At 44.3% G+C, this 18,402-nt stretch overlaps 1 protein-coding gene across 1 annotated transcript; it reads right to left on the reverse strand.

Annotated features, from left to right (window-relative positions):
• Positions 1-1,010: 1,010 nt before the first annotated feature.
• On the reverse strand, positions 1,011-16,148 carry Fam71f2 (family with sequence similarity 71, member F2). The gene is made up of 5 exons (XM_013019976.1): positions 15,911-16,148; positions 11,029-11,213; positions 9,689-9,938; positions 7,636-7,754; positions 1,011-1,206 (listed from the first exon to the last, which is right to left on the reverse strand). Exons 1-5 carry the CDS (start codon positions 16,061-16,063, stop codon positions 1,011-1,013), a joined length of 903 nt encoding a protein of 300 aa, XP_012875430.1. The 5' UTR covers positions 16,064-16,148.
• Between the last annotated feature and the right edge of the window lie 2,254 nt (positions 16,149-18,402).

Here is an 18,402-nt window from a genome sequence, read left to right on the forward strand (position 1 = left end):
ACACACACACACACATACGAGAGTTTGGTTTTAGTCACACATGATGGCACATAACTTCAGCGTTCAGGAAACTAAGGCAGGAGGATTGGGAGTTTCAGGCCAGCCTGGGCTAGAAGTAAAATCCTATTTCAAAAAGAAAGAAAGAAAGAAAGAAAAGAAAGAAAGGAAAGGAAAGAAAAAAATTATAAGTGGAGAAGGTCTGGTGGGATATATTTCAAAAGTGTTGCTCTATTAGAAGTGGAAGGGGAATGGACAAGGAAAATTCTAGAAGGGCATGGAGAGTGGGCTTTAGAGTTAGATTGCCTCTTCTACTTACCTTACCACTGGTATGACCCCAAGTTAGTTCTTTTTTATTTTAAAGATTTTGATTAGCATATTTTAGTTGTATAAGAAGAGATTTCATTGTGACATTTCCATATGTACATACAAAGAAAGTCGAATTTCTCTCTAGAGTCTCTTTCCTCTGGATGGGCATTCTGAGCATGGTGAAGATGGTTTGGGATTTCAAATGAGCAAACAGTAATTTTTTTCCCAATTTACTTTCTGAAGGAGTGAGCTCCTGTTCCCAGTGGGTTCTTTCCAGCCCCAGCCTCCCTACAGCAAAGTGTGCACAAACAGGGGATTTCTTGGAGGTTTATTGGTGGAAGTACAGAAACACCTTGTTGGGCTGGGAAGGTGGCTCAGTGGTAGAGCGCTTGCCTTGCATGCATGAGGCCCTGAGTTCCATTCCTCAGCACCACATAAGCAGAAAAAAAAAGCCGGAAGTGGTGCTATGGCTCAAGTGGTAGAGTGCTAGCCTTGAGCTGAAGAGATGAGGGTCAGCGCCCAGGCCCAGAGTTCAGGCCCAAGACCGGCCCCCTTCCCAAAAAAAAGAAAAAAAGAAAAGAAACACCTTGTTATAAACACCATCTTACCTCTCCCATGGTCACGTGGCCCACTGTGGGAAACAACATCATAGGAGGTGTAGCAAATAAACAGATGCCTACAGTGATCATACATTTGGCTAGGTATCAGGGTCCCCAAAAGTTCTCTCCTAGAGAACTGGCTGCAGGAGCCTGCAGGCAGTGCCCACCTGGGTCTTCTTGTTCCCAGAGGCTGTGCCACAAGGTTGTTCTCATGGGTATATTTATAGTGATTGGAGATGCCACTTTCGAAAGTATGTTGCAGCAGTTGGATTCGTCCTTTTTGATGGCAGTGTTGGTGTTTCTGTAAGAGGCCAGGAATTTGGGGGTCATTGGAAACAATAGAAGAAAAAGGAAACATGGTTAAAAATCTACTTAAAAAAATCATTTTCTCTGGGTGCTGCTGGCTCATGCCTGTAATCCTAGCTACTCAGGAGGCTGAGATCTGAGAATAGTGGTTCAAACCCAGCCCAGGCAGGAAAATCTGTTAGACTTTTATTTCCAGTTAAGCACTGAAAAGCCAGAAATGGGAGTGGTAGGGAACTAGCCTTGAGCACAAAAGCTCAGGAACAGTGCCCAGTCCCTGAGTTTAAGCCCCAGGACTGGGGATATATCTTTTCTGCATATGTCTTTTCTAAGATGAGTACACCAAAGACAGCTGTAGAAATATAGATATGAAGGGTAATGATGGGAGCATATAAGGTATGCCCAGGATAACGCAAAAGGAGAAGCTAGGTGAGAACTGAGGCTTGTCCAATGAAGAGGAACAGGCACCTGGAATATTATGTGTGTGTGTGGAGAACCTAATGGCTCCTGGGTCTGGGGAACCTGTGACTGGGGCACACTCTTGCCCAGGCATGTGGAGGACAGGAGAGATGGGATGGTGGGATTCTTGGTTGGGACAATACAGAGTTGCCTAAAGCCAATGTAAGCCTTTTAAGTCCTTCAAGAGAATTCCTTAAAAGGATGAAGATGATGCCTGATTGCTAATGCCAGATCTCAAAGACTCTGAAGATCCAGTCCTAGACAGGGCTGGTGACCATATAAGAGGGAAGTGTCACAGCCTCTCCTGAGTTGGAGTTGGGAACTTCAAAGAATCCAAGAAAGCTCTGAAAAGTCAGCTAAAAGCATTAGGGAACTGTCAGGGGAGTGTCAACCCATTGCTCTTATGCCCAAGAAAAGGCATCTTGGTGGGGGTCAGGCTGAGGATAGCAGGGAGGTGTGTTAGGTTCTGAGTGCTGTCCCTTAGCTTTTTTTTGCTCAAGGCTGGCCCTTTACCACTTGAGCCACATCTCCACTTCCAGTTTTTCTTTTGCTAGTCCTGGGGCTTGAACTCAGGGCCTGGGCACTGTCCCTGAGCTTCTTTTGCTCAACGGTAGCACTCTACCACTTGAGCCACTTCTGGCTTTTTATATTTATGTGGTATTGAGGAATTGAACCCAGGGCTTTATGAATGCTAGACAAGCACTCTACCACCAAGCCACATTTCCAAACCTTTTTAAAAAAAAAATGATCTTAAGCAGAACTGAGAGTGTGTTTTGCAATTTAGAGGCACCGAAGACCTTGTAAGAGGAGGCCATGTGCTTTGGGGACTGTCCAGAGGCAGATTTTGTCCTGGGGCAAGAGGAAAATTTCTTCCACTGAGGGAACAAACAAACATAAAAGGGCGACAAAATTAGTTTTGCGTGTGCATGTGCTTGAACATGTGTACATGTGTGTTTGCTAGTGCTGGAGCTTGAACTCAGGAGCCTAAGTATTGTCCCTTTGCTTTCTTGTTCAAGGCTGGCCCTCTACCACTTGAGCCATACCTCCACTTCCAGCTTTTTTTGGTGGTTAATAAGAGTCTCATAATGTTCCTGCCCTTGATAACTTTGAATTATGATAGATACTTAGATCTGTCTCCTGCATAGCCAGGACTACAGACATGAGCCACTGGTGTTCAGCTTTAAATTGGCATTTTGATGTTATCCTACAAGTTTTACTTGTTTGGCATATTGATCACATACTCTTGTTTTCCGTTTTTATCCTTGATATAGAATATAATACAATCAGAAAATGACTAGAACTTTGGAGCTAGGAGTAGTCTGGGAGTAGTACTGCCTGTTCTGTACTGTCCTGTCCATTTTTACAGAAGAAATAAGTTAAAGGAAAAAAAAAAACCAGAGTCTTACCCAAGGGACCCTTGTGATCTGGGTTAATGGCTAACTAACCCCACAAGCTTGCATTTTTTTGGTACCAGACTTTGAATTCAGGGCTTCACATTCTTGATCAGCTTTTAGCCTCACTCTACCACTAAAACCACACCTCCAGTCAATGAACCAGCATTTTGCTGGTTCATGGGAGATATGGTCTTTTTAAAAATTCATTTACTTTGTTGTTCTTACAAAGGTGATGTACAGAGGAATTAAAATTACATGTCAGGTAATGAGTACTTTTCCTTTTGTACAATGTCTTCTGTTCCCTTACTTTCTCCCAGTCTCTCCCTTCTGTATCTACCCATCAGTTGTATAGTTCACTTTCATCAACATCCAAAGAACTCCACTTTTTCGCCCTTTTTCCCTTGTGTTCTGTACCCTCTTCCATGCCCTCCAGAAGATATACACTTGAGCACACCATACATAAAGAAGACAGAATCATCAAAAAAAAATCTAAAAAACAAAAATCTTGCAGTTCATTTAGATACATATGAAATGGCACTTTGGCATTGCGCCTTTGTGATTCTCTTATAAGTGTATCTTCTTTTAGTCTCACTGCGTGTAGCTAGAGTCCTGTATAATTTATCATGTCCCAGTGTATATTAGAGCTAATTTCTGCATATCATAGAGAGCACGAGCCACGTGTCTGAGCTTGGCTTATCTCAACATGATTTGGCTTAGTTCCATCCGTTTCCCTGCAAATGACATTATTTTATTTTATCTTATTTCTAATGGCTGTGTGAAATCCATTGTTTATATGTACTTATACACAATGAGTGGAGTTTTTGGATCCACTCATCTATTGTGGGGTATCTGGGCTGTTTCCATACCTTGGTTATTGTGAATAGTGTGGCAATAAACATGGATGTGCAGGTGTCCTTGTCATATCCTGGCTCATGATGTTCAGGGTAGATGCCCAGGAGTGGTATGGCTGGATCGTAGGGAAGATCTATGCTTACTTTTTTGAGGAACTTCCAGACTGCTGCCCAGAGTGGTTGTGCTAGTTTACATTTCCACCAGCAGTACACTAAGGTTCCTTTTTCCCCATGTCCCTGCCAGCATTCGTTGTTTGAATTCACAATTTTGGCCAATCTCACTGGGGTGAGATAGAATCTCGGAGTTGTTTTGATTTGCATTTCCTTTGTGACCAGGAATGATGAGCATTTCCTCATGTGTTTCTTTGCCATTCTTACCTCTTCTTTGGTGAAGTCTCTCCTTAGCTCCTTGCCTGGCCATTACACCATTAGTAATTAGTGTTTTAAGTTTGGGAGGGATTTGTTTCTTAAGCTCCTTGTACATAGTGGATATTGGGCCTTTGATGTATTGCTGGTAAAGATCTTTTCCCAGTTGGTTGTCTGTCTTTCTAGTTTAGTAACTATATCTTTAGCTATTCAGAAACTTTTTTTTTTTGGGTCCGGTCGTGGGGCCTGAACTCTGGGCCTGGGCGCTGTCCCTCAGCTCTTCAGCTCATGGCTAGCGCTCTACCACGCTTGAGCCACAGCGTCACTTCCAGCATTTTTCTTTTTTGCTTATGTGGTGCTGAGGAATGGAACCCAGGGCCTCATGCATGCAAGGCAAGCGCTCTACCACTGAGCCACCTTCCCAGCCCAGAAACTTTTTATTTTAATGTAGTCTCACTTGTCAAGTCTGTGCTCTATCTGTTGAGTCCCTGGGACTGTATTCAGGAAGTTTCGACCTATAAGTTCTAATATTTCTCCTTCTCTCTTGCAGTAGTTTCAGAGTTTCAGGTCTGACATTGAGGTCTTTGATCCACTTTGAATTGATATTAGTGTGTGGTGACAAGCAGGGATTCAGTTTTAGTTTTCTGCACATGGAGTATAGATTTTGTTTTCCTAACACTAACTATTGAAGAGTCTATTTTTCCCCATTGTATGTCTTTGTGTCCCTTATCAAATATCAGATAACTGTAAGTGTATGGTTTTATTTCTGGGTCTTCTAATCCATTCCATTGATGTTTGGGTCTATTTTTGTGCCAATGCCAAGTGTTTTTGTTATTGTAGCTATGTAGTAGACTTTGAAATCTGCTATTGTGATGTCACCCACATTGTTGTTTTTGCTCAGAAATGCTAGGTCTTTCATTATTGCATATGAATTTTTTATTGTTTTATCTATTTCAATAAAGAACGTCACTGGGATTTTGATGGGAATTGCATTGAATTTGTATACCATTTTTGGCAGTATGGCCATTTTCATGACATTAGTTCTACCTATCCATGAACCTGGAAGGTCTTTCCATTTCCTGGTGTCCTATTTGATTTCTGTCTTCAGATTTTTATAGTTTTTACTATAAAGACCTTTTATGTCTTTGGTTAGCTTTATTCCTAGATATTTTTTTGAGGCTATTGCAAATGGAGTTGATTTCCTTTTCTGCTTGTACATTGCTGGCATACAGAAAAGCTACTGATTTTTGTGTGTTAATTTTGTATACTGCTGTTTTACCAAAGTGATTGATCAGCTCTAGGATCTTGGGGATAGAGTCTTTTGGGTTCTTTAGGTATAGGACCATGTCATTTGCCTGGCGCTGGTGGCTTACACCTAGGTACTTAGGAGGCTGAGATCTGAGGATTGTGGTTCGAAGCCAGCCTGGGCAGGAAAGTCTGTGAGACTCTTATCTCCAATTAACTACCAGAAAACCAGAGGTGGCACTGTGGCTCAAGTAGTAGAGTGTTCACCTTGAGCTGAAGAGCTCAGGGACAGTGCCCAGGCCCAGTGTTCAAGCTCTACAACTGACAACAACAACCACAACCACCACCACCACAACAAGAAGATCATGTCACCTGCAAATAGGAATAGTTTGACTTCTTCTTTCCCTGTGTGAATCACTTTTAGGTCCTTTTCTTGCCTTATTGTTCTGGCTAGGAATTCCATAACTATATTGAAGAGAGATCGGATATCTTTGCCTTGTTACTGTCTCAGGAGAAATGGTTTTAGTTCTTCCCCTTTCAGTGTGTTGTTAGCTATTGGTCTGTCATATATAGCCTTTATTATTTTTAGGAATGTTCCTTCTATTCCTAGCTTCTCCAAAGATTTTAACATGAATGGATGTTGTAGTTTGTCAAAAGCTTTCTCTGAATTTATTGAGATGATCTTTGGCTGTGTTTACGTGGTGAATTACATTTATTGATTTATATATGTTAAACCAGCCATGCATCTATGGAATGAAGCCTATGTGGTCAAAATCTATAATTTTTAAAAATTTGTTTATGGATTCTGTTGGCTACTGTTTTATTAAATAGCTTTGCAGCTGTGTTCATCAGGGAAATTAGTGTGTAATTCTCTTTTTTCGTTGGATCCTTGCCTGCTTTTGGGATGAGTGTGATCCTGGCTTTATAGAATGAGTTTGGAATTGCTCCATCTGTTTCTACTTCATGGAAAAGCTTGAGGAGTATTGGTGTTAGTTAATTTTTAAAAATCTTATAGAATTCAGTGGTGAATCCATCAGGGCCTAGCCTTTTCTTAATCTTGTTGGCCTGTTTAACTGGTTTATATCTTCTTGGTTCTGCTTAGGCAGTTTGTCTGTCTTTAGAAATTTGTCAACTTCTACTAGGTTTTCCTTCTTTTTTGAGTATAGATTTTGAAAGTAGTCCTTTATAATTGTTTGGATCACTCGGATGTTGGTTGTTTCCTGTGGCATCTCTGATTTTATTGATTAGAATCTCATCTCTTTTTTTTTCTTTGTCAATCTCACTAGTGGTCTGTCAGTTTTACTGACTTTTTTTTTGAAAGAACTGGCTTTTTGTTTCATTGATTTTATGCATAATTTTAGTCTCTATTTTTATTAATTTCTGCCCTAATCTTTGCTATTTCTTTTCTTTTTTTGGGGGGGTGGTCCGGTCGTGGGGCCTGAACTCTGGGCCTGGGCACTGTCCCTCAGCTCTTCAGCTCAAAGCTAGCACTCTACCACTTGAGCCACAACACCACTTCCGGCTTTTTTCTTTTTGCTTATGTGATGCTGAGGAATCGAACCCAGGGCCTCATGCATGCAAGGCAAGAGCTCTACCACTGAGCCACCTTCCCAGCCCAATCTTTGTTATTTCTATCTGCCTAGTAGTTTTAGGTTTGATTTTTTTCCTAGCAGTTTTAGTTGAATCATGAGGTTATTTCTTTGAGCTGTTTCTGTTTCTTTGTGTGCACTTAGAGCTATATATAAGCTTCCCTCTCAGCATTGCTTTTGCCATATGGAGATAAGATCATAAAGATTTTTTTGCCCAGTCTGGTTTTCAACTGAGATCCTCAAGTCACTAGGTATGAGACATCAGCCATGAGCTAGCTTGCATTTTGGAATTTATTCATCTCTCATATTGAGTACATACCATTGAAAATGTTGGGGCTTATGTATGGAATGAACTGTCAGATCAAAGAGATTTGACTACCATAAACTGTGTTTTCAAGGACAGGTTACCACAGAGTTGAGGGACAAAGTCAGGTGCATTATTATGAAGAATAAAAAGAAGGAACAGAGCCAGGTTGATCGAGAGTGATTTGGCCCTGTGATGCTGGGCTGGGAACAAACCCACCTGTCTGCTGGGGGCTGGGTCCTTCCTGAGAGTTCCAAGAATCTGTCAGTAGTCTGCTCGGCTTCCTGCAGCAGGAAAGTTTCACTGGGCTGGGAGGATGATGGGAGGCTGTTCTCAGGCTGTGTGAAGAAATTCAAGTCAGAGCCAGGCTCTGGAGCACCCATGGCTTCATGGGACAGAGCACTGAACGAATTGGTAGGGTTCCTTCTAAGTTTTGCAGACTAGCCCTGGAAAGCTGGCCCTCAAGCATTAAGCCACAGAACTATCTGACCAACTAGAAACTGCTGACAGGATCCCACCTTCTCTCTGTTGGGCTATGAAGGCTACTCTGTTCAGAGCTCAAGATGTAAGTTGTAGCTAGCTTTCAAAGCTGATGATTATACCCCTGAATGACAATTGAATGACAGCAGGAAAGTTTTTAGGTTCTGAAATCTGAAGGCTCTGAGCAATTCAATCCGTCAAGCTTATTTTCTTGTATTTCTACACTATACAGGTCTTGGAAAGGCTTCTTAGTATCAAGTAAAACCTGGGTTCTACCCCTAGTGCTGCAAGAAAAAAAAGTTGAAGCTGAACATGGTAGTACATGTTTGTAATAACAGCACTTGACTTGGGAGGGAAGCTAGGGTAGGAGGATTGTGAGTTGGAAGGCAGCCTGCCCTACACAGCAAGTATTCAACCAGTGTGAGCTGTGGTGAGATCCCGTCCAAAAGAAAAAGGAATTCAAAAGAAGCAAAAGGCCAGGCGTCAGTGGCTCATGCCTGTAATCCTAGCTACTCATGAGACTGAGATCTGAGGACCACAGTTCAAAGCCAGCCTGGGCAGGAAAGTCCGTGAGACTCTTATCTCCAATAAACCACTCAGAAAACTGGAAGTGGTAGGTACTATGGCTCAAGTGGTACTTGCCTTGAGCTGAAGAGCTCAAGGGCAGTGCTAAGGCCCAGAGTTCAAGTCCCATGACTGACAAAAAAAAAAAGAAGAAGAAGCAAAAGGAAATAAAGTATGTGTGAATATTCATGTACCAAGTGTTCAAACTCATTGAAGATTCGAAATGCCACATTTTACCTATCTTAATAGAAATGTATTAAAACTTATACTATTTTCTGGGTGTTGTCTAATGCATATAATCTTAGTTGCTCAAGAGGTTGAGAGCTGAGGTTGGAACCACCTAGAGAGAAAAATCTATGAGCCTCTTACTACAATTAACCAGCAAAAAGCCTGAACTGAAGTCATGGCTTAATTGGTAGGGTATCAGCTTTGCGCTAAAAAGCCAAATGAAAAGAAGAGGTCACACACACAAACTTATACTACTTGATTGTGAAAAGGAAACAGTGCCCTGTGGTTAAAGAAAAGTGCCTGTGATACAATCTAAAGTAAAAAAGCACAGTATTCTATAATATATACAGATGTCTTTCAGTATCCAATGGAGATGAGGTCCAGACTCCCTCTAACACAAAACCTATGCATGTTGGAGTTTCTTATGTAAACAGCCTAAGAGACATGCAATCCTCTCTGGCTTACGATACCTTGTGCACTCTAAACGATATGTAAAGCCAGGGCATACTGTATGGTGTAGGGAATGCTCACAAGAAGAAAATGTCTGACATGTTTGGCACTGATGCAATTCTTTTCTGAATATTTTTAGTCTGAAGTTGGGCACTGGTGGCTCACATCTAGTTACTCAGGAGATTGAGATCTGAGGATTGCAGTTCAAAGTCAGCCTAGGCAGAAAAGCCTGTAAGATTCATCTCCAGTTAACCAGTAAAAAGCCAAAAGTGGAAGGTGCAGTTCACATGGTAGAGTGCCAAGTCTTGAGTAAAAGAGTCAAGACAGAACATGAGACCCTGAGGTCAAGCCCCAATACTGGAAAAAAATTAAAGAATGAATATATTTGGTTGAATTCATGGATGAGGAATCTAGCTACATATATGAAGGACCAACTGTTTATTTGTGTGTATTTGTATGCATTTTATATAAGTGGATGGATCCACATCCATAGATGCTACACAACGTCTGGTTTATTTTGCCGCAGACAGCAGAGCAAGTCCTTACTTACTGTTGTTTCGGTGGAGTGTCTGGTCCTCTTGGGCACCAGACAGTGATTGAACCGGATTCTTGGGTCTTTGGTGGTGATAGACAGACCTTTCCGTAGAATTCTCACCAAGCGGATCCAGAATTGGAACACAGCCTCTGGATGGTTTTTGTGGAGCCTCAGGTAGTAGATCTTTTCAGTCACTGTCCTAACTCGCAGAATGCGTTGGATTCTGTCATAGATTTGTAACTCCACGTATTTCAGGGGAAGAATCCTATGCATAATCAGGAAATTCCTGTGTCAGCACCTCTCCCTGCTTCTTGAGATGGTTGGAGAGCAGAAAGCTCATGTTCTGGGAGTGGGGATGACCACTAAAACTTGAGTCCTTTCTGATTTCTAGGGTGTTTGTTGTTAATCTGCCCACATCTAACCACCCCTGTTACTGTGGTGTAATGTCTCAATTCTGACACGACACCAGCTCTTTGATGATGAGAAGGTAAGGATTATTTATTGCGCTTTACAGATTTTACATAGAAGTTCCGAAAAGCTCAGTGGTTTGCCCAAGTTTGGATCTGTTATTAAGTGGTAATTGGAATGGTTTCCTTACTCCATTTCTAGGCTTTCTCCTTACATCTCCAGCACTTGTGTTTAAAGAGAAAGGAGAAGGATGATACCGCCTATATATCCATTTTTCTTTTAGTCTCAACACTTCAAGGTGCTGTTTGCTTTCATATGTTTGTCCTTTCTTTAGAAATCACCTACATCTATATTGACAAAATGAAAGGAAAGAAAAGAAAGAAAGCCCAGCTCTTCAGGAACGAGGCTTAATGCTGGAGCTGGTGGCTCACACCTGTAATCCTGACTACTCTGAGATCTGACATCTGAGATCTTTGAACCCGGTATGGTTCAAAGCCAATCTGGCCAGGAAAATCCTTGAGACTCTTATCTCTAATTAAACCAGCAAAAAGCTGGAAGTAGAGTCATGGTTCAAGTGGTTGAGTGCTAGCTTTCGGGAAAAAGCTAAGGGACAGTGTCCAGGGTCCAAACCTCAGTACTCCCTCTTACACACACACACACACACACACACACACACACACACACACATCACCACCACCACCATAACCACCACCACTACCACCAAAACAACAACAACAAGCAAAAAACCTGAGCCTGAGGCAGAACTGTGAACTGTTCTACCCTTGGTATGTACAGATACTAGAAACTTTTGTCAAAGAAATGAATGAATTTGTTCTAAATCATTGATAGACTAAAGAACACTCATTTCTTAATTTAAAATCCAGCTGCAGAACAATGCATACACCTGTCAGTCATCCCCTTTGCCCCTCCCTCCTTTCTTTCTTTACCTGCTGAGGGTGATGACAGGGGCAGCACCAGGTGTGATCCAGGTGGAAAATGGACTCTGGGGCCAGGAGATGTTGGCCATCAGGAGGATGTTGGGGAGAGGCAAGGAAGGCACTGAAGAGGTCACCCCAAGGATCACGATGGTAGATCCTTCAAAGACATCCGTCCAGTTCCCTGCCTTCGTGACCTGGAAATCAGCCCCAGGGACATGGGTCAGAAAGATGCAGAAGATGGGTGGAAGGATACACATGCTAGAAGAAAAGGACACGTCAGCTTAGTGACAGCTATGCCGTGTACTGGAATGGGCCATAAGCCGCTATTGGTTTCTTTTGTTGGGTCTCTTCAAATAAACTAAACTTCTGGGCAATAAACCCTGTGTGGCTGGGTCTAGGCAGCACACGTATGATCCCAGCTACTTGGGAAGAGGAGATCTGAGCCTCATGGTCTGAAGCCAGCCTGGGCAAAACACAGACTATCTGAAAAACAACTGGGAGATTTTGTGGTTCAAATGGTAAAGTGTTTGCCTAAGTAAATGTGAGGCTCTGAATGAAATCCCAGGACCACCAACCCACCAACCAACCAACCAATAAATCCTTTGATCCTTGTAATTATTACTATTGTGTGTGTGCGCGCGTGCGTATGCCCACGCTATGTGCTCTCCAGTACTGGGGCTTGAACTTAGAACCTGGATACTGTCCCTCAGTTTTTTTGCTTGACTGGCAGTCTAATACTTGAACAATAACTCTGCTTCCATCTTTCTTTTCTTCCCTTCCCTTCCCCTCCCTTCCCTTCCCTTCCCTTCCATTCCCTTCCCTTCCTTTCCCTCCCCTCTCCTCCCCTCCCTTCCTCCCTCCCTCCCTCCCTCCCTCCCTCCCTCCCTTCCTTCCTTCCTTCCTTCCTTCCTTCCTTCCTTCCTTCCTTCCTTCTCCTCCCCTCCCTTCCTCCCTCCCTCCCTCCCTCCCTCCCTCCCTCCCTTCCTTCCTTCCTTCCTTCCTTCCTTCCTTCCTTCCTTCCTTCCTTCCTTCCTTCCTTCCTTCCTCTCTTTCTTCTTTTCTTGTCTGTTGGTGCTAGTCCTGGGGCTTGAACTCAGGGCTCAGGCACCGTCCCTGAGCTTCTTTTCGCTCAAGGCCAGCTCTCTACCACTTGATCCACAACACTACTTCCAGCTTTTTCTGAGTCATTAATTGGAAATAAGAGTCTCAGGGATTTTCCTGCTCTGGCTGGCTTCAAACCATGATGCTCAGATTTCAGCCTCCTGACTAGGATGCAAGCATGAGCCAGCACCCAATGACCTCTGCATTATTTAACGGTAGAAAGACAAGGTAGTAACAGCTGAGTGACATATTGTTTTCACTCCTCCCTTGGATAGGAGAAGCTAGCACTGGTTTCTAATGGCTTGGAAGGGAGATGGTGCAAAGCAAGTGGATGAGGAGAGTAGAAGAGCTATTGAGCTGTTGAGGCAGCTCAATTTGAAGAAGGTCTGAAGTTTCCCCCCAGTACAAGGAAGGGTCAGATGGTTGCTGGAGAACCCAGGGACTGTAGGACAGGAAGGGAGGGTGCCCACCACCGGGACACAGTGTAGAAAAGCACCAAAGGCAGCGGCTCAGAGCTATAGGAGCCAGGTTCAGGAACATAGGAGAAGACCTCTATGAGTCCAATACCAGTTGATTTTCTTGCACTGTTCTAGATTTTACAAAAAGGTCAAGATCTCTGTCCAACCCCTGGTGGAACTGGGGACAAGGGGGAAACCTTAGGAAGAACTGGAATTTCATTCCCACCAACCAGACCAGGTAGTCCTCCAAGGAAAATGAGTTTTGACTTTTTTGCGGGGGAGGGGGGAGATTTCTAGGAACACCTGCTGTGGAATACAATGCATAGTCCCTACAAAACGTAGAGGACTGCACACATTGGAGGAAGTGGGCTTTGAGGTGATGATAGTGATGGTGATGATAAGGGGAGATGAGACAGAAGGAGACAACACGATCATATGATAACTATGTGGGGTGAATCACTGCAAGCGCACTTTGATCTCCAGAGAGGGCCTACCTCTTTCTGGCACATTCTGAGCTTCCTGCAGCTGGGGTCACTTTGTGTCCAGTCAGAGAAACAAAAACATTTTTAATATTAGAGCAAATATAGAACATGGAAAGAGGACAAATCTGATTGCTGAAATACCATGTTCATAGAGAAATGACTAGAAAGTGGATCCTGAGGATGGATCCCATTGTTCTTTCCCAAGGGTGCTGGAAATGAGCTCACCCCAAGCTTGCCTGAGGACCTCCAACTATTCATCACCCCTGGGAAGCACTGGAACATGGAGGATCACAGCCCCTCACATAGTTTTCAAAAACTGGGGGACCACAGTAGGGAAAACTTTCACATTTAGCCCCAGACCCAATTCAAATGCTTCCCATCTTCTCTTCTTTGACTCCATTCTTCCCCTCCATTTGGATGGGTACTTGTCCTGAGTTCATGTCTCTGTCTATTCCACCAGGCTTGTCTTTATCTAGGTACTTTGAAGGTGCATCCACCTTCACTTTTCTTTTTTCTTTCTTCCTTTTTTTTTTTTTTGTCACTCATGGGGCTTGAACTCTGGGCCTGGGCACTGTCCCACAGCTCTTCAGCTCAAGGTGTGTCCTCTACCACTTAAGCCACAGCACCACTTCTGGTTTTCTGGTGGTTAATTGGAGATAAGAGTCTCATGGAGTTTCCTGCCTGGGCTGGCTTTGAACTGTGACCCTCAGATTTCTGCCTCCTGAGTAGCTAGGATTACAGACGTGAGCCACCAGCGCCCGCCTCCACCTTCACTTTTCTACTTATCAAAGTCTCAGACATACTAAATGGGTGCAGATGACTCACACCTGTAATTCTAGATACTTTGAAGGCTAAAATTGAGAAGATTGCAATTCTTTCCTTTCTTCTTTCTTTCTTCCTTCTTTTTTCTCTTTCCTTCTTCTTTCTCTTTTTCTCTTTCTTTCTTTTTTCCTTCCTTCCTTTCTCTCTCTCTCCCTTCCTTCCTTCCTTTCTCTCTCTCCCTCTCCCTCCCTCCCTTCCTCCCTCCCTCCCTCTCTCTCTCTCTTTCTCTTTTTCTTTCCTTCTTTCTTTCGTTCTTCCCACCTTCCCGCCTTCCTGCCTTTCTTTCTTTCTTTCTTTCTTTCTTTCTTTCTTTCTTATACTAGGGCTTAAGCTCAGGGCTAAGAGCACTCTGCTGGTGCTTTTCCACCAGGCCTGCAGTTGCTCTTCTGGCTTTTTGCTGGTTAACTGGAAGTAAGAGTTTCATAGACTTTTCTGCCCAGGCTGTCTTCAAACTGTGATCCTCAAATCTCAGCCTTCTGAGTAGCTAGGACTACAGGAGTAAACCACCAGTGCCCAGAGGAGACTGCAGTTTGAGGCCAGGCCAGGCAGGAAAGTTCATAAAACCCCCTTTCTCAACTGCGAAGTGGGTATAATGGCACATACCTGTTATTCTAGCTACTGTGGGAAGCCTAAAACAGCAGTCATGATCTAGGCATATTTCTGGGCTGGTAGTGAGACCCTGTCTCAAAAAGGGTTAGGAGTGCTGGGCGCTGGTGGCTCACGCCTGTAATCCTAGCTACTCAGGAGGCTGAGATCTGAGGATCGCGGTTCAAAGCCAGCCCGGGCAGGAGAGACCGTGAGACTCCTATCTCCAATAAACCACCAGAAAACCGGAAGTGGTGCTGTAGCTCAAGTGGTAGAGTGCTCGCCTTGAGCTGAAGAGCTGAGGGACAGCGCCCAGGCCCAGAGTTCAAGCCCCACGACCGACAAAAAAAAGAAAAGGGTTAGGAGTATGGCTCAAGTGGTAGAGTGTTTATATAGCAAGCACACAGCGTTGAGTTCAAACCCAAGTATCATAAACAAAAAGAAAAAAAGAAGAAAAAAGCAAAAGTGGCTCAAGCCCCTGTGTTCTGGGTCTTCTTTTGCTGCCCACTCTCTGTGGGTCAGCTCCTCTCAAATATCTGACTGAGTTTGCTTCTTTTTTTTTTTCTTTTGGTCGGTCATGGGGCTTGAACTCTAGGTCTGGGCACTGTTTCTCAGCTCTTCAGCTCAAGGCAAGTGCTCTACCACTTGAGCCACAGCCCCACTTCTGGCTTTTTCTGTTTATGGTGCTGAAGAATTGAACCCAGGGCCTCGTGCATGCAAGGCAAGCACTCTACCACTGAGCCACCTTCCCAGCTCTGAGTTTGCTTTTTTATAACAGGTGAAACTAACTCACAAGCTTTTTGTATCTCCTGCTCTGTCCTGCCTTGCATAGAGTAGGCATTTTTGTGTGCTTGCTGGCTAACTGATTACACCACAAGGCAAAGGAGAACAGATTCACAAAGTCACGTTGGTGGCTGTGGGAGGCAGGCAGTACCTGCGTGAGATGACATGTTGTACTCAGACAAGCACTCCACACCCCAGCGGGATCACACTCTTCACTTCCCTAGGCCTCAAATGCTTGCTTCCAAGAATCATCTCACTGCTCTGGGGGAAGCAGCCCAGAAGGGGGCACCTGCACAGAGCGCACCTGTGGACATGCAGGTGATGGAGCTGTGAGTGCTTTGTATGATTTGAATCTGGCTCTTTGACACGCATAGTAACACTCCAAGCCCCTTACATTTGACTAAAAATTTGTGTTGGGGTAACAATTATTGTCATTCTCCCCCTAGACCAGCTTTCAGTCTATTGAAAGTGTTTCCCTTTATAATAAGCATAACTATCACTTTCAAGAAATAAACTAAAAGTGCATGAGACCCAGATTGGCAGGTTTGCTCTGGCTTTCATGACTTCCTTCTCCTGGGGCTTTCAATGTCCACAGCATCTTCTGACCCACCCCTGGGGACAGGCTTTGGAAAGGGCAAGCCCTGACCTGTGCAGGGATACCTGGATAAAGTTGCTTTCAAACACCACAGAGTCGGGGAACAAGTTGAATTCTGGAGAATGAATCAGTTGACAAAGAAGGCCATCTTCCACCCCAAGTTCCACTCCAGGGCCTGAGTCACTGACCGCAGGAGGGAGGCCCCTAATTTTACTCATTGGTTCTTGGTAAGAAAGGGCTGGGGAACATCTCTGGGGCCCCACGCTGACCCAGCCCAAGTCCAAGGTGTTGGTGGGACCACTGTTTCCCTCCTCCTCCCCAGCTGTACCTGTCTTCCCTCCTTCCAGCTATCCACCAGGGCTAGGAGGGCCTGTCAGCTCACAATGGCAGGAATGACATCAAGGAAGGTGCAGGGTAACAAGAAGAAAGGGGAAGAAGAGAACAGGAAGGACAGAAGATATGTGGGACTCCTTTAGACTTCTGTCTATGGGCTACAAACCAGAAACATTCATGGCCTGTCCTACTTTTTCAAATATCCACTCTTAGGCCCCGAGTGGGAAGAATGACTCTTCCCTCATTCTCTCCCAGTTACAGGGCTTGTTTTCTACGTAATATGTTAAAAATATGAACCAGGTGCTGGTGGCTCACGTCTGAAATCCTAACTACCCAGGAGGCAGAGATCTGAGGATCCTATTCCAAAGCAGACAAATCTAAGAGACTTCTTATCTGCAGTTAACTAGCAAAAAGCCAGAGGTGGGGGTGTGGCTCAAGTGGTAGAGTACCAACCTTGAGCAAAATAGCTAACCAGAGCATGAGGCCCTGAGTTCAATCCCTAGTACTGTCACAAATAATAAATAAACAAATAAAATAAAAATTTGACAGTGTTACATAATGCCCATGGTGAACTGGGAATGTGGCTTAGTGGTACAGTGCTTGCCTTGCATGCATGAAGCCCCGGGTTTGATTCCGCAGTACCACATACACAGAAAAAGCTGGAAGTAGTGCTGTGGCTTAAGTGGTAGAGTGCTACCTTGAGCAAATGAAGCTCAGGGACATTTCCCAGGCCCTGAGTTCAAGCCCCTGGACTGGCAAAAAAAAAAAAATCCCTTGGTATTCAACATACACTATGTGGAAAATGAATTGTACAACTTGTGGGCAGGGATGGGAAGGGGAAAATGGGGAGGGGGCCATAAAGCAGAGGAAGGGACATTGTTCAAAAAAGAAATAAGCCTGGTGCTATTGGCTTACACATATAATCCTAGCTACTCAGGTGATCTAAGGATTACGGTTCAAAGCCAGCCTGGACAGGAAAGCCCATGAGACAATTCCAGTTAACCACCAAAAAAACTGGAAGGGCCATTTGGTTCATAGTGGCAGAGCATTAGCCTTGAGCAAAAGAGTTCGGTGATAGTACCTAGGTCCTGAGTTCAAGCCCTATGACCAATAAAACATAGAAAGTATTTAAGCTAGGCACCAGTGGCTCACACTTGAAATCCTAGGCTCTCAAGAGGCTGAGATCTGAGGATCACAGTTCAAAGCCAGCCTGGGCAGGAAAGTCCGTGAGATTCTTGTCTCCAATTAACCACCAGAAAACCAAATGGTGTTGTGTCTCAAGCAGTAAAGTGCTTGCCTTGAGCTGAAGAGCTCAGGGACAGTGTTCAGGCCTAGAGTTCAAGCCCCACATCCAACAACAACAAGAAATATACTGATTCTCGCTCTCTCTGCTCTTTTCTAGCTCTTTCTCAGCTCTTTTCTTCTCTTTCCTAGCTCCCTTCTCTTTCCTAGCTCTCTCTTTCCCACCTTTCCCAGACACTCTCTTTTCTAGCTCTTTTCTCTCTCTTTCCCAGCTCTCTCTCTTTCCCAGCTCTCCCAGTTCTCTTTCCCAGGCCTTTCTCAAATGCGTGGAGGACCAAGATGGCCTGGTGCCAGCTGGAATGATGAATAAACCTACCCCTTACCTGAATACCACGTGCGTGCTGCTGTTCTAACTCGGCTACCTCTTTTTAAAAACCTAACATAAATGGTGCCGTGTGAACCCGAGAAGGGCTTAAAGTCAGGATAAGTGGGATTCCTCTGTTTTTATTTTTCTTTGTTTCCTTTTTTTGTTGTTGTTGTTTTGTTTTTCCCTTTTTGCTCTGAGGAATACCCACTGTTCTGACGGCCTTTTGCGAACCCATCTGTCTGCTGCGGACACTGCGCATTGATACCATTGTTGGCCTTCACATCCACGTCCACACCACTTCTCTACTCTGGTGAGTGAAACTACTCTCTACGGTTCTCTGTCATTCAGTCTCTGTCCAGACGTGATGCCACGCCAGAGAGCTCCTACGGCCTTTAGCTGAAAGGCCGGTCACCTCTGAAGCCGAGGACGCTTGGCTTTGGGGGCTTGGCCATTTCTCTCTAGAGGGCTCTGGAGGAAGTCAGGATGCCGCTTCTGCCTCATCAGCTCTCCTTCACTCACCAGACTGACTCTCCTACACATTTAATGGGGTGCTGCTAATCAAGCCCGAGTGGTGAAACCCCTTTGAAATGCCTCCTGCGCTCCCTGGAAAGCCAG

The sequence above is a fragment of the Dipodomys ordii genome, unplaced genomic scaffold (assembly GCF_000151885.1).
Source record: "Dipodomys ordii isolate 6190 unplaced genomic scaffold, Dord_2.0 Scaffold48, whole genome shotgun sequence".
NCBI classification, from domain to species: domain Eukaryota; kingdom Metazoa; phylum Chordata; class Mammalia; order Rodentia; family Heteromyidae; genus Dipodomys; species Dipodomys ordii.